Source organism: Pungitius pungitius, chromosome 9 (assembly GCF_949316345.1).
Source record: "Pungitius pungitius chromosome 9, fPunPun2.1, whole genome shotgun sequence".
NCBI classification, from domain to species: Eukaryota; Metazoa; Chordata; class Actinopteri; order Perciformes; family Gasterosteidae; genus Pungitius; species Pungitius pungitius.
In genome coordinates this window covers 2193765-2205365 of record NC_084908.1, presented here as the reverse complement: position 1 = coordinate 2205365, position 11601 = coordinate 2193765, and the positions used below count along the sequence as shown (strand labels likewise).

The 11601-nt window shown below is 41.4% G+C and overlaps 1 protein-coding gene across 2 annotated transcripts; it reads right to left on the bottom strand.

Moving 5' to 3' along the window:
* Positions 1-664: 664 nt before the first annotated feature.
* acox1 (acyl-CoA oxidase 1, palmitoyl) lies at positions 665-11568 on the bottom strand. Of its 2 annotated transcripts, none has more exons than XM_037470833.2 (14): positions 11310-11568; positions 10567-10726; positions 9481-9641; positions 6894-7001; positions 6563-6682; positions 6362-6477; positions 5467-5636; positions 5012-5174; positions 4676-4866; positions 3932-4111; positions 3651-3756; positions 3304-3447; positions 2948-3154; positions 665-2745 (listed from the first exon to the last, which is right to left on the bottom strand). In XM_037470833.2, the coding sequence occupies exons 1-14, from the start codon at positions 11416-11418 to the stop codon at positions 2695-2697; spliced, it is 1986 nt and encodes a 661-aa protein (XP_037326730.2). In that variant the 5' UTR covers positions 11419-11568; the 3' UTR covers positions 665-2694. The 2 variants fall into 2 exon arrangements, with proteins under 2 accessions (XP_037326730.2, XP_037326729.2); XM_037470832.2 differs by lacking the exon at positions 9481-9641 and adding an exon at positions 7907-8067 and having other exon boundaries at positions 11310-11567.
* Between the last annotated feature and the right edge of the window lie 33 nt (positions 11569-11601).

Genomic DNA, 11601 nt, shown 5'->3' with positions numbered 1-11601 from the left:
TTATTGTGCCGTCTTCCGTCACGCACCAACCGCCAAGTCAAATTCCATGTATGTCTAACATACTAATGGTAATAAACGCTTCCTGATTCCTGATCCCAGAGAACAAACAAATCCTTCAGATATCCTTTAGTGGGAGCTCCGGTGCCCCCCCACAATGTAAAGTTTTCATAATCTGGCCTTTGAAAAAAAATGTAATAAGATGTATTTGGTTAAGGTTCTTTTGGTTTTCCAACAACTTAAATCTATAAAATTGAAATAACCAGCATATAGTTACTAAGTAGTGTGTAAACTAGTCACAGGGAAAGAAAATAATTTGTCAGAATATTATAATCATTTAAATAAATTATATATATATATATATATATATATATATATGCACCAGCTTGTTAAGCAGTAGGTCAGATGGGGGACAATCATTGCATTAAAGTCCAACTTTCAGGCTACATGGTTGAACAGCGTCTTACGAATCTAAAATTCACAAGATCAAATTTCAAGACGTTGTCACAATAATGCCTGAATATTTCAAATCCGACACTACCAGCCTCTCACCAGCAACATCTGATTCCGATGACATTTTGCAAGCACTCTTTATAAAAAACATTTTGTTTTGAATATTTAGATGAAGGCAGGACGGGCACAGGAGAGATTCAAAACACTAAACACACTGAGTTTAGTGTTTTATTAATATAACTTGCATGTCAAATGTATTCACTAACCTTTAGAATCATATTGTTTAAAATCATCAATATTCAATAAACCATGATCACACAAATATGGTTAATAAAGAGCTTAGTTACATTAACCATGCCCTTTGGCTGTTATTGACAGATCATACAAATGCAGAAATGAAACTATTGCCTTGTACACTCAATCAACTGAATTAATAAAACTAACTTCTACATGCCTCACAAATCATCTCTACAGTTTACATGGAGTAGAGTTTTCCTCATCATTGAAGACCATAAAAAAATAAAAATAAAATAAAAACATCCCCACATTGAGATTGTTGAACTTAGTTACAATGTGACAAAAATACTTTTGCTCACTGAGATTAACCAAGAGCACACATCTTTCAATCCTAATTGTTTTAAACTTTAGTACAGGCTTTGTGTGAAACCGTTTTATCTGTTAGTAGAGTTTAATAAACAATGAATCATACAAATTAAAATGAAGTTTCCAGATAATTCATCATATATGAAGCAGAATTGCTCTGCAGGATTTAAACACTGAAGCATATTAACTGATTGAAATAAAGTTGTTTGAAATGTGTTTATGATCTTCATGAACCTCACACAGCATGAAGCAAGATTACTAATTCACATATAATAAGGCTATGTAGCCTTAAACACTTGATAATGGTCATACATTAATACAAGCTGTCCCCGGGGGTGCTCTTTGACATTTGACATATTTTACTGTCCACAAACACATTCAGGAGCATGTGGACACGGAAAAGTCATCATTCATTCCAAAGGAAACACTTGACAGAATAAATTATCTCAAAGTGATTGATTTCATCTCAATTAAATTAGGTAAATAATAATGTCTTGATGGGCACTCTTTCTATGGAGCTCCAGTTCGGTCAAAGTACAGTGAATACAGTATACAACGTACACGCCGGTATTGGTTAAGTGGATCATTAGACAATGATGTTATCATTATACAAAACGAGGTGGGCTGGGGCTCAGCACAAAGGCGAATCGTTTTACCACAGATGATTTTAAACGTTACACAGCTGTGACTGTATTTAAGTTGACCCCAGGAGCCGTTAGCCTAAAAGGGAGAGTATTTGATTCTGAAAAGCATACACTTTAACAGCTGTATTGACTCAAGGCTGTGAGGAACGGTTGATTCAATGTTACAGTGACACTTAAGGCATTTTACATTCTTACTGCTCAAGAGAACAGCTGGTTTAAATTAAGAGGTGTAACCTAATGATGGTTTCAAAATGTTTGTCAAGGTATTTTAGATGGGACATTTTATATCTTCACCTGATGTTTTGTAGGTTAGATGTTTGTGGATAAACGACTGCCTCTTTAATAACGATGACGAATTGCAGTGTCCAATCCGATAAAATGTCAGTCGTCTCGTTGTCAGGGGAAACAACTCTCGGATGTTGCTGTTACTTTGTTCCGAACATAAAGCACAAATATGTGTAACGTAATGTTCTTGTTAGAAAAACCAGACAGCATTTCCATCTCGGCTTGTGCACAACGAGGATCCATCAGGCAGGCAGCAGAAAGTCAAGAAAATATGGGGGAAATTTATTTTAAAAAACCTCAATGGAATGGAATTCATCTATACAAACAATGATCAAAAAGTGCAAATACTTGATTTTTTTTTCCCCCAGCAAGCTTGAAGCTACTTTCTTTTAGACAAAATAATGATTTCACTAGAGATTTTTCATTCCCCTTTTTGCTTCTATTCTCCTCAGTTATGAGATTGTCTTTAGATAAATTATGTCCACCCTGTTTAGAGCCCACTGTGAAGAGATGGGTGTCGACGGCTCCAACGTGTTAGATTGCGTTTAGACTGGCTGAGAATAGTGACACTTACCACATATAGAGAGAAAAGGCTTAATTACTGCAAACAGGCAAATAACATCAATTAAATTAGGTGTTTTTGTGGTATGGTTTTGCTTGTGTATGCAGTGTTGACGGGTTTCAGCCAGGAATCAAGGTGTCTCAGCTCAGCTCACAGTTTGGCCCGCAGGGGCTTCAGGTACTTGTGGAAGGATTCATGGACCTGGGAAAAGAAGGAACGGTATATTTGTTCAGCTTAAATAATGATCGCCCTCACTTCTTCCTCTGATGCCAAATGATTGTTGTTGGCCATACGGGTCACTAATGCAATAGTGTATTTAAATAGAAAGAAGGATATTGAAGTCCATTTCTGTAAAATTAGGACTAACAAATTACATTCATACATCTTTCTGGACCTGACTGACCTCTGTGGAGTTTAGCGGGGAGCGGCGTGCCCACTCAAACAAGTTCTCATAGACGTTGCCATCATATCGGCCGAGGACCGACTTCAGCCGCTTGTCGTGGAAATCGAAGGCATCGACCAGAGCCACAGCGTTGGGCCTCAGCTGAGACAGCAGCTCTTTGATTCTATTGGAAATCTGCAGCACTTGGGGCACATTCAGCAGTCCAGCCTGAAATAAAACAGACAGTGATGGATACTGAATAACAGCACAGGGAGCATGCAAACAAACAGTGCAGCTTTCCTTAATACGTTTGTATCGGATACATCAAGATCAACAGTGAATGTGGACCATGTTGTTTCTGTGAGGATTTTTCTGACCTGTAGGAAGTCTCCAGAGTTCTTTGTGATGCCATGCAGAGCATACAGCAGAGCGAGGGTTGACAACACCGAGTGTATCGCGGTGTCACTGACCTCCCCGAGCTTGTCGGTGAAAAGCTTCACTACAACATAGTGACAGTGGGCCTGGAGACAAAATATGGCAGGTAAATAATGGAGAAGGACAGAACAAGATGGACTTGAGCAGGAATTTAGTGTGACTCCAAGTTGCATCACAACCAACAACACATTGGCTTGACTACAATTACCCATAAATCCAAGCCTTTGAATAACACGCTATAGAGGGCATTGAACTGGGCAAAGAACACACAGAACTGGGCTCAACTTACATCTGAGGCTCTGACCAGGTCAATAGCATTGTTGTTCCAGGCATCCTCCTGGCTCTTGCCGTGATGCAACTCTTGCTGGATGCTCTTAGCTGCAAGCTCAACTAGACTACAAACACACAAAAATTACCCAAATTTACATTAATTAGAAATATTAAGACCCTTTTTACCTTCTCAGTTTCAACCACATTGCGCCTTCTTTATCTTAGGGTTTCAACCCGTCTCTGTTAAAAGGAATTACATAACTTAAAATAGTTATTAAGTGACAATATCTAATCCCTCACATGGCAGCTCGCTGTTTGAAGACCTCCACCAGCCTAGCCAGGTCATTTATGTCCACCACAGTGGGTCTGCCAGCAACGGGCTGAGGCTGGACCCTCTGATGTTTTGGGTCATTCAGATACGACACAATGCCGCTCAGCTGCTGTCCTGCTTGCGCCTGCCGGTAGCTCTTCACAAGGTATCTGCGCAGATGAAAATTGAAGAGGCCCACAGGTGAGGGTTAAACAACTGAAACATGGATGCATGAGCTGACTCCTTTATTGTACTCATTCACAAAACCTTTGAGAGTCTACTTCATGCTAAGTTAAGAGCTCATTGTGTGATTGAACATTTCATTACGTTTTTTTAGGGAAACATCACATAACAGCATTTTCACATTGACCATTTTAATGCGGGTAGTAACTAACAAGAACAGCTATTGTTAGGGATATACAATGTCACCCGTCTTTGTTGTTGCTGTGGGAGGAGTGAGGGTGTCTCCCTTGTGATGGTCTGTGGCTGCTGAATGGGGGTTTGTTTATGCTTTTGAGTTTCTTATTTATCGGTGAAAAGATTGAAAATAATGAAAAAGTTTTTAAAAAGACATTACTTTTGTTGAAATCTCAGACTGAGTAAATAGATGACTCTACAAAAACAAACAAACCACCAAGGCTTGTCCAGCAGGTATTTGAGTCAGAGTGGGGTGGAGAACTCGGTCCTGGTAAGGTGTCACGTGTGTTGTCATTCGATTCCGCGCAGCCAGTTACCTCGCGGTCTGCAGCATCATGACGGTGTTCTCTCCTTCGTAGGTGCACGTAGGGGTGAACTCGACGTAAATATCCGGCAAGCCGCTGCTGCGGGAGTAGCCGTGGCCGCCACAGGACATGCGGCACACCTCGATGGCAGAGTTTGTCGCCCAAGTAGTGAAGGCCTTCAGACCAGCAGACAGGGCATGGAGCTGGAGATTAGAAGGCAAAGAGAGGGAAAAGAGCTTCATGAAATCTATATAGACATTTCAAATTGTCTGTACTAGATATTAGTCAAGGGGCGTCATCCTCTGTTCTTATCAAACCCAGAGCACATCCTTCATGTCCAGCCAGTACCTCGGGCAGCTCACTGAAGTCCCCCTCGGTGATGTCTCCACTGATGCGGTGGTAGGTCTGTCTCATGTACTGGCCAACAAAAGTGAAGGCGTAGGCCATGGCCAGCAAAGGCAGCAACTTGTACTGCTGCGTCTGGTAATCAAGGATCTGAGGCTCTGGGTCTCTGTGGGACAAAAACGCACAGGTTGGAGGTTCCAGGATTTCAAATGAAATGTTTTATTTCCTCGGGTACGTTGGGAATATTGAATCATAAAAAAAACGTGCTACTTCAATCTCCTGTTTCAATTATGTCAATGCTTCTGAACCACTGACCCTGACCGTACAATTCTGGTGAAAACTGAAGCAAATACTAAATTTTGATCACAACCATAAGCATGCGTTTCCTTGACACTTGAGTGCGAAATGAAATGTTTGAGCAGCAGTTAATTGAAGTGCACTAATTGGTGTTGACTGACCCCGGCCGGATTTCAGACTGATGTCGAACAGAACTGTAGCGGATGGCAATGGTGCAGGATTTGGAGAGGGCTCGCGCTGACTCCCCTACTATCAAGGAGCGGATGAACACCATGGTGCCATATGTCAGCTTGGCGCTCGGTGGCTTCAGATAGGTTCCATCTGCCTCCACCTAGTGGGGGGAAAATCATTATTTCATTCCTTTAAAATATGCAAAATGCAACTGCAAACACTACTTGGCCCTCATCCGATTTATATTGTTTTGGCCAGTCCATTTCAAGAAAAGAGTGTAGAATAAATACAAAATCAAACCACAACGCTGAATCTCCATGGTAGCAAACAGACAGGCGGTGAAAAGTTGAAAACGACTTGCGCTGCCCCGGTTCTCTGAGTAGCATGAGTGAGTGTCTCATATAAAAAGGATTGTCTGGTACTAAACACGTCAGTGTAAAGAACCGTCCCTTTTAGAAGGGCTTGACGCTACACCGCCTATCATTCCAAAGTGCTTGCCTACTCCTGGATACGGATCAGCAGAGAGGGTGGTCTGGTGACACTCACTCATGGTACTCAGAGACCCGGGTTTACGCAAGCAACCTAAAGTTCACTCTCATAGCTTTCACTCCGTGTCCCAGATTGGGAAACTACAGACACCCAGATCACAGTGCATATATTACTGGGGTGTCCTTACGTTCTACTTGTGCGTATATATCTACACACAATGCCACCCGTTACGCACATACCCGACACCTGGTCTCAGGGGGGCCACTATGCCAGCAGCAGAAAAGAAATGGCAAAAAACTCCATCCCTGACTGCTAGGACACTGGACAGTTAAACTTTCCCTCACTGCCACACGTTCTTGAAGATTCACACTATCAACTGAAACAATGTCACGTCACCTTGGCGAATTTCATCAGCATGTTCTCTCGTGGGATTCGCACATTCTCTAATTTCAGGAAGCCGTTGTCAACTTCACTGAAGCCAAACTTGGGGCCGATATCTCCAACCACAATACCTGAAGTAGGAGAAAATACCGGAAGATAAATTAAGAGTGACATCACCACAAATCCAGAGATGTATATAACGCAGACAGAAGTTACCTGGCAGGGGAACGTGTGTATCCAAGTCACGAATGGGCACAATAAAAGCATGCAGGCCGTGGCAATTTCCCTGTGTATAAAGCTGGGCTAGAACTATTGCATGGTTGGAGGTCTTTCCAACTAGAAAGAGAGGGAGTGAGAGGGTTGAAATGTGTCTGTTCTGAAGGGTAAGACGGTCTTCTCAGCCGTAAAGAAAAACAATAACAACAATATATACACAAAAAAAAAAAAACATACTCCTTACAGGAATTTTGGTATTAATCATATCCAAGGATGCTAAAGAGTTCTGGGCCCAGTCCTGAATAGTCAGTGATGGTGTAAGTGTACTTACGTCCTCCTGGCCACCATTTGATGGAGCTCACTGTGGGGCTGTTCAAAACAAACTCCTGCGTGGCTGGGTCGTATGTGGCTGTAGTCTCAAGCCCCCTTAGGTGTGTGCCTGGAGAAACATTGCATCAAAGCCCACACACACACACACAAAACTGCAAAGTCAAAATGAAATATAACATTAACCTACTGATAATTTTTCAAATGATTCATATACTACTTCAGCATCAATCATAAAAAAGAGATACAAAACATCAAATAAGGAAAGACATGTTTAGTCTAATTTGAATATTTTGGTATCTGAACTCTTTATAATGAAAATACACTGGTTGAAGCCAATAAAAAAGGAGCAAAACAGTGCACTTTGTAGATGTTTGACAGATCTAACCACATAAGCAATTTATCGATGTCATGCTATATGCTTGAGGTCCTCGGAGTTTGATTCCAAAAAAAGCCACGTATGATTGGTGTAATCAAACTGGACTCTGTGTTCCTATATTGGTCTGGAAGCAAAACCATGGGGCAAAAACAAAAACATACATACTATCTAAGATTGTTAGTAAAGAAACACCTCTGTCATGAACGCATGAAAAAAGTAAGAGTTTGTGTGTCAGGGAGCCAAATACCTATTGACGGACTCTTTTTGTGGCATGCAGGTCAAACCCCAAAATATTTATTTTATTATTTATTTATGCGTTTATACTTCTCGATGGGGTCAGCTGACATAAGCCGTCAGTATATATGTTGAATCATATCCAATATTTGACCTCCTTTTGGTTGCGTTCATCATGAAGTTAACTTGTAGCTCCTGGAGCTTTGACTCCTCTACTGAATTCATTTATAGTCTTAAACAAAAGCAACATTTTGGAGAGGGTGTTAAAAAAAACAAGCAATTCAAGCAAACACCTCAGATAATATTATGAGTACACATAATCACTAAACCATTCCGGGGCCTATTAGCAGAAATGAAGTAACCAAATAATCCCTGTTTATTTTGGACTGCTCGGTTCTTTTTACCGTGGCCCATCTCAGTCTGAGCGTAGGTGCCGATGATCTCGAGGTTCCAGGCGGGCATGAAGAAACGGTCCATCTGCTCTGGGGTGGCCTGGTTGAGCAGTGTGGGCAGGAACATCCCCAGATGGAGATCAAAGGGTTCTGGCCGGTCTGGGTGCACACAGCTAGGGCCACGCAGGACAGGGGAAAGCAGAGAAGAGAAGCAGGTGGCAATGTGGACAGGGCGAAGAGGGACATGGTGAGGCGAGTGATATGGGAAGATTTGGGAGACCATGGATTGCGTTTTTTTTTTTTTTAAATGCACAGGAGGGATTTGGGGTAAGAAGTGATATGGTTCAGATGAAGATGAAGCAATGGAATAAATAAAAGACAGAGGTTGTGCATGAGGAAAGTGAAGACAGCAGTGATACAGACAAATTAAATTAGCTATTGTGCACATCATGTATATTGATTTGATAACAATTTGGCTTGAAAATCCACTCAGGTAAATTGGTCTCTAGTAGCTGCACAAAAAAAGTTTCCCTTCTACCTACTCTGCTTGTCAGTTTCTGAGCATAAATAAAAGCATAGAGGTTCATAGAACACTAATTTAGCTGCCTCTCATATTACTTAAGCTGTCACATGTGAACTTCTTGTTCATCACTACCTGGATGCTCAACTAGTCCGGAGAAATGTTGAAAGAACACAAGATGGATACAAAAACAATTGTCGATAGTAGCTTTAAAAATAGCGATCGAGGGAAATAAGTCAGGAGTCTTTGAGCCTAAACTTTCAGGGCAGGTTTCCACAGCTAAACAAACAATTCTTAATAACATTAAACCACTTTCCAGCAAGGCAACAAGCAATTGCTGGCACAGCTAACATTCTCTCTCCAGTTACAAAGGGACAATGAGAAGCTAAAGCTCAGCCTCATTATGGGATACCTCCACATACTGTCCAGAATTCCAACCAGTTTTAGTTTACTATCTATAGTACCTACTAATTTATACAAAGCAATACATTCCAGTTATCAGTCAAATACAAGAAAGATTGGATGATTATGAAAAAATTACTGATAAATCAATGGAGTTCATAATTTTCAAAAGTGATGGAAAATAATCAAGACAAAGTAATACAAAGGCACAGCAGCTTCCCCATTAGTGCATTATTATGACATTAATATGAGAGTGTTGTGAGTAGAAAGGAAGTAAAACCACGCAACGTAGATGGGAATACCTTTGGGAAAAGACGAGAAAAGACTAATTTGTCTTCTTTAAAGTTGGTACTAACCATGAAGGTGTACTAAACCCCTAGAGGAGCACTGTTAGTAACGAAGCTACAGCACATGTACTCAACTAGCCACAATGAATCACATCTGGTTAGAACAAAATGTGACGTATGAAGGCGATTTTATGGACACGGATGCAACTGCTTTTGAATTTTCTACATGATTTGGATCTGTCAAACAGGTACAAGAAATCACCAGAACTGCTCTTGAAACTCAACCGTCTCTCAGACCTGTGGCCAAAGGCCTTTTTGAAAAACACTATTTTATAAACTAGCAAGTTAATAAGTTAAGGGCTAAATCAAAGACTAACCGTGACCCATTTCCGTTTGGGCATATGTGCCCACGGCCTTGAAGGACTCTGCCAGAGGTAACCACTTCCTGGCCTGCTGAGGGTCACACTGGCTGTACAGGGTCGGGAGGAACATGACAAAGTGCAGCCCCATGGCCTCGTGGTGGTGGCCAAGAACCATACTGGGTGAAGGGAAGGTATAGGGATGCACAAAGCTTAAGTTCAGCTCAGCCGTTATTCCAACATTATGGTATTTATTTATTTGCTTAATCACTTGTTCCGAGGAAGCACCTTGATCTTTATGGGTTCGGTCAAGTTTATCTCACACTCTACAATTAAGTAACAAGTTCGGTCTCTGGCGTCTCGTGTACAAAATAAATGTATACATGATATAAGCGGACATAAAACATGAGAATCTGATAAAAACCTCCACTGCATTACATTGTGCAGAGTGGAAGCTGGATCTTTGCATGCTGTACCCTCTGACACCGCTTTAATCTTATCTAGACCTTCGCTCCGACTGCATTCATTGGAATCGAGGTCTCAAACAGCCACAAAGGCTGCTGGGCGAACTTTGATGAACGATAAAAACTTTCTTCGGGCCATTTCTAAACCATTTTGCGGTTTAGTTGTTGTACACAGGATAGGACAGTTTCGAAACTGGTGGCAAAGACAACTGCAAATGATCGACCACTGTCCTCATTTCATGGCAACACATCTGCAAAATTAGAGCCTGTGCTTTGCGAAAGAACCTTTGAAACCAATACTCCCCAAACAAGGTCAAGTTTGTTTGAATGGCAAAGACTAGAAGTACACGGTAGAACTTTGTATGTCTGACTACTTGCATGAGTCATTTCAACACTGTTATATCACCGTTCATGAGGAAAAAATAATAATTGTGATGTGTTACATGCTGAAAACGTTTTAAGTGCATATAGAGCACATTGCAACACCTACACCCTTTCATGGGCTTTATGGATCGAGCTCTCCTGGCACCAGATCCACGTGCTCTTCCACATCATTTCCCTTAAAGACCTTTCTGGATCTACAGTATGCATGTACACCCGATAGATGTTGTCCTCACGTGGCAACTTGTTTACCACATACTTCTTGTAGCAGTAGATTTCCTCTGGGTCTGCGATGCCATACTCTCTGAGCTTCAGGATCATTTGGGCGCTTTTTTTAACAGCCTGGTCATACCGCTCACTGCGGGACAGGAAGTTTGGGTCCTCTTCCTTAAAGTCTGGGTCGCTGAAAACCATTGCCTCTATAGTAGATGGTGGAAATGAAATAAGCAAAGTATCTCTTAGTTATACAGCTGCTCGAGTCTACACAGTACGCATATTGAATGTCAAGTGGGCATTTCTAAAAGTCTATGAAATGTAGCGTCATGTTCAGTGGGAAGGTTACATAATGGGACACTCAACACACTTGATCACCCAACGTTTTTTTTCTCTCTATGCCAATTTTACCATTCAACCAAATCCTCCTTACATAAGTAACATTAACTTAATTTACTCATATATATATATATATATATATATATATATATATATATATATATATATATATATATATATATATATCCCAATAAGTTGGTTATTAACGTGACGTGGAGGAAGTTTTGCTCGTATTCCGGACGGTTAGAGCGTTGCCTAGCGGCTGGAGACAGAAGAGCAGTTAGCATACATCCAATGCGAGCCTTTGCTAACAGCTAGCGCGCTTCTTCTCCATAGTGTGCTTTTTTGCTAATATCCTCCCTGTCATCATTAAACGAAGACGCCTATGTCGGAAGCAACGAGCAGAATAACTCCAGGCACCGTCGGGCTAACGAGACCTCTCAAACTCACCGATTTCTCTCCTTCTCTTGGTCTTTTCATTCCCCCCGTCCAAAATGTGAGTCAGTTTCTCGACGTCAAAGGTGGCGTTTTGCCGTTCTCTCGTGATATCAGGATTCATGGTTGCGTTTCGAACGTCAAACGATATCTATGCTGGCGTGAGAAAAGTATAACAACAAGTGTATTTTATAACCTCAACCTGACTAGTCCCCCTCGATTCCCCGGCCTCCTCATGACGCAGTCGCAGAGGGGCGGATACAAGTCACGTGACACACACCCGGAAGAAGCTACGGACTGTGTGACG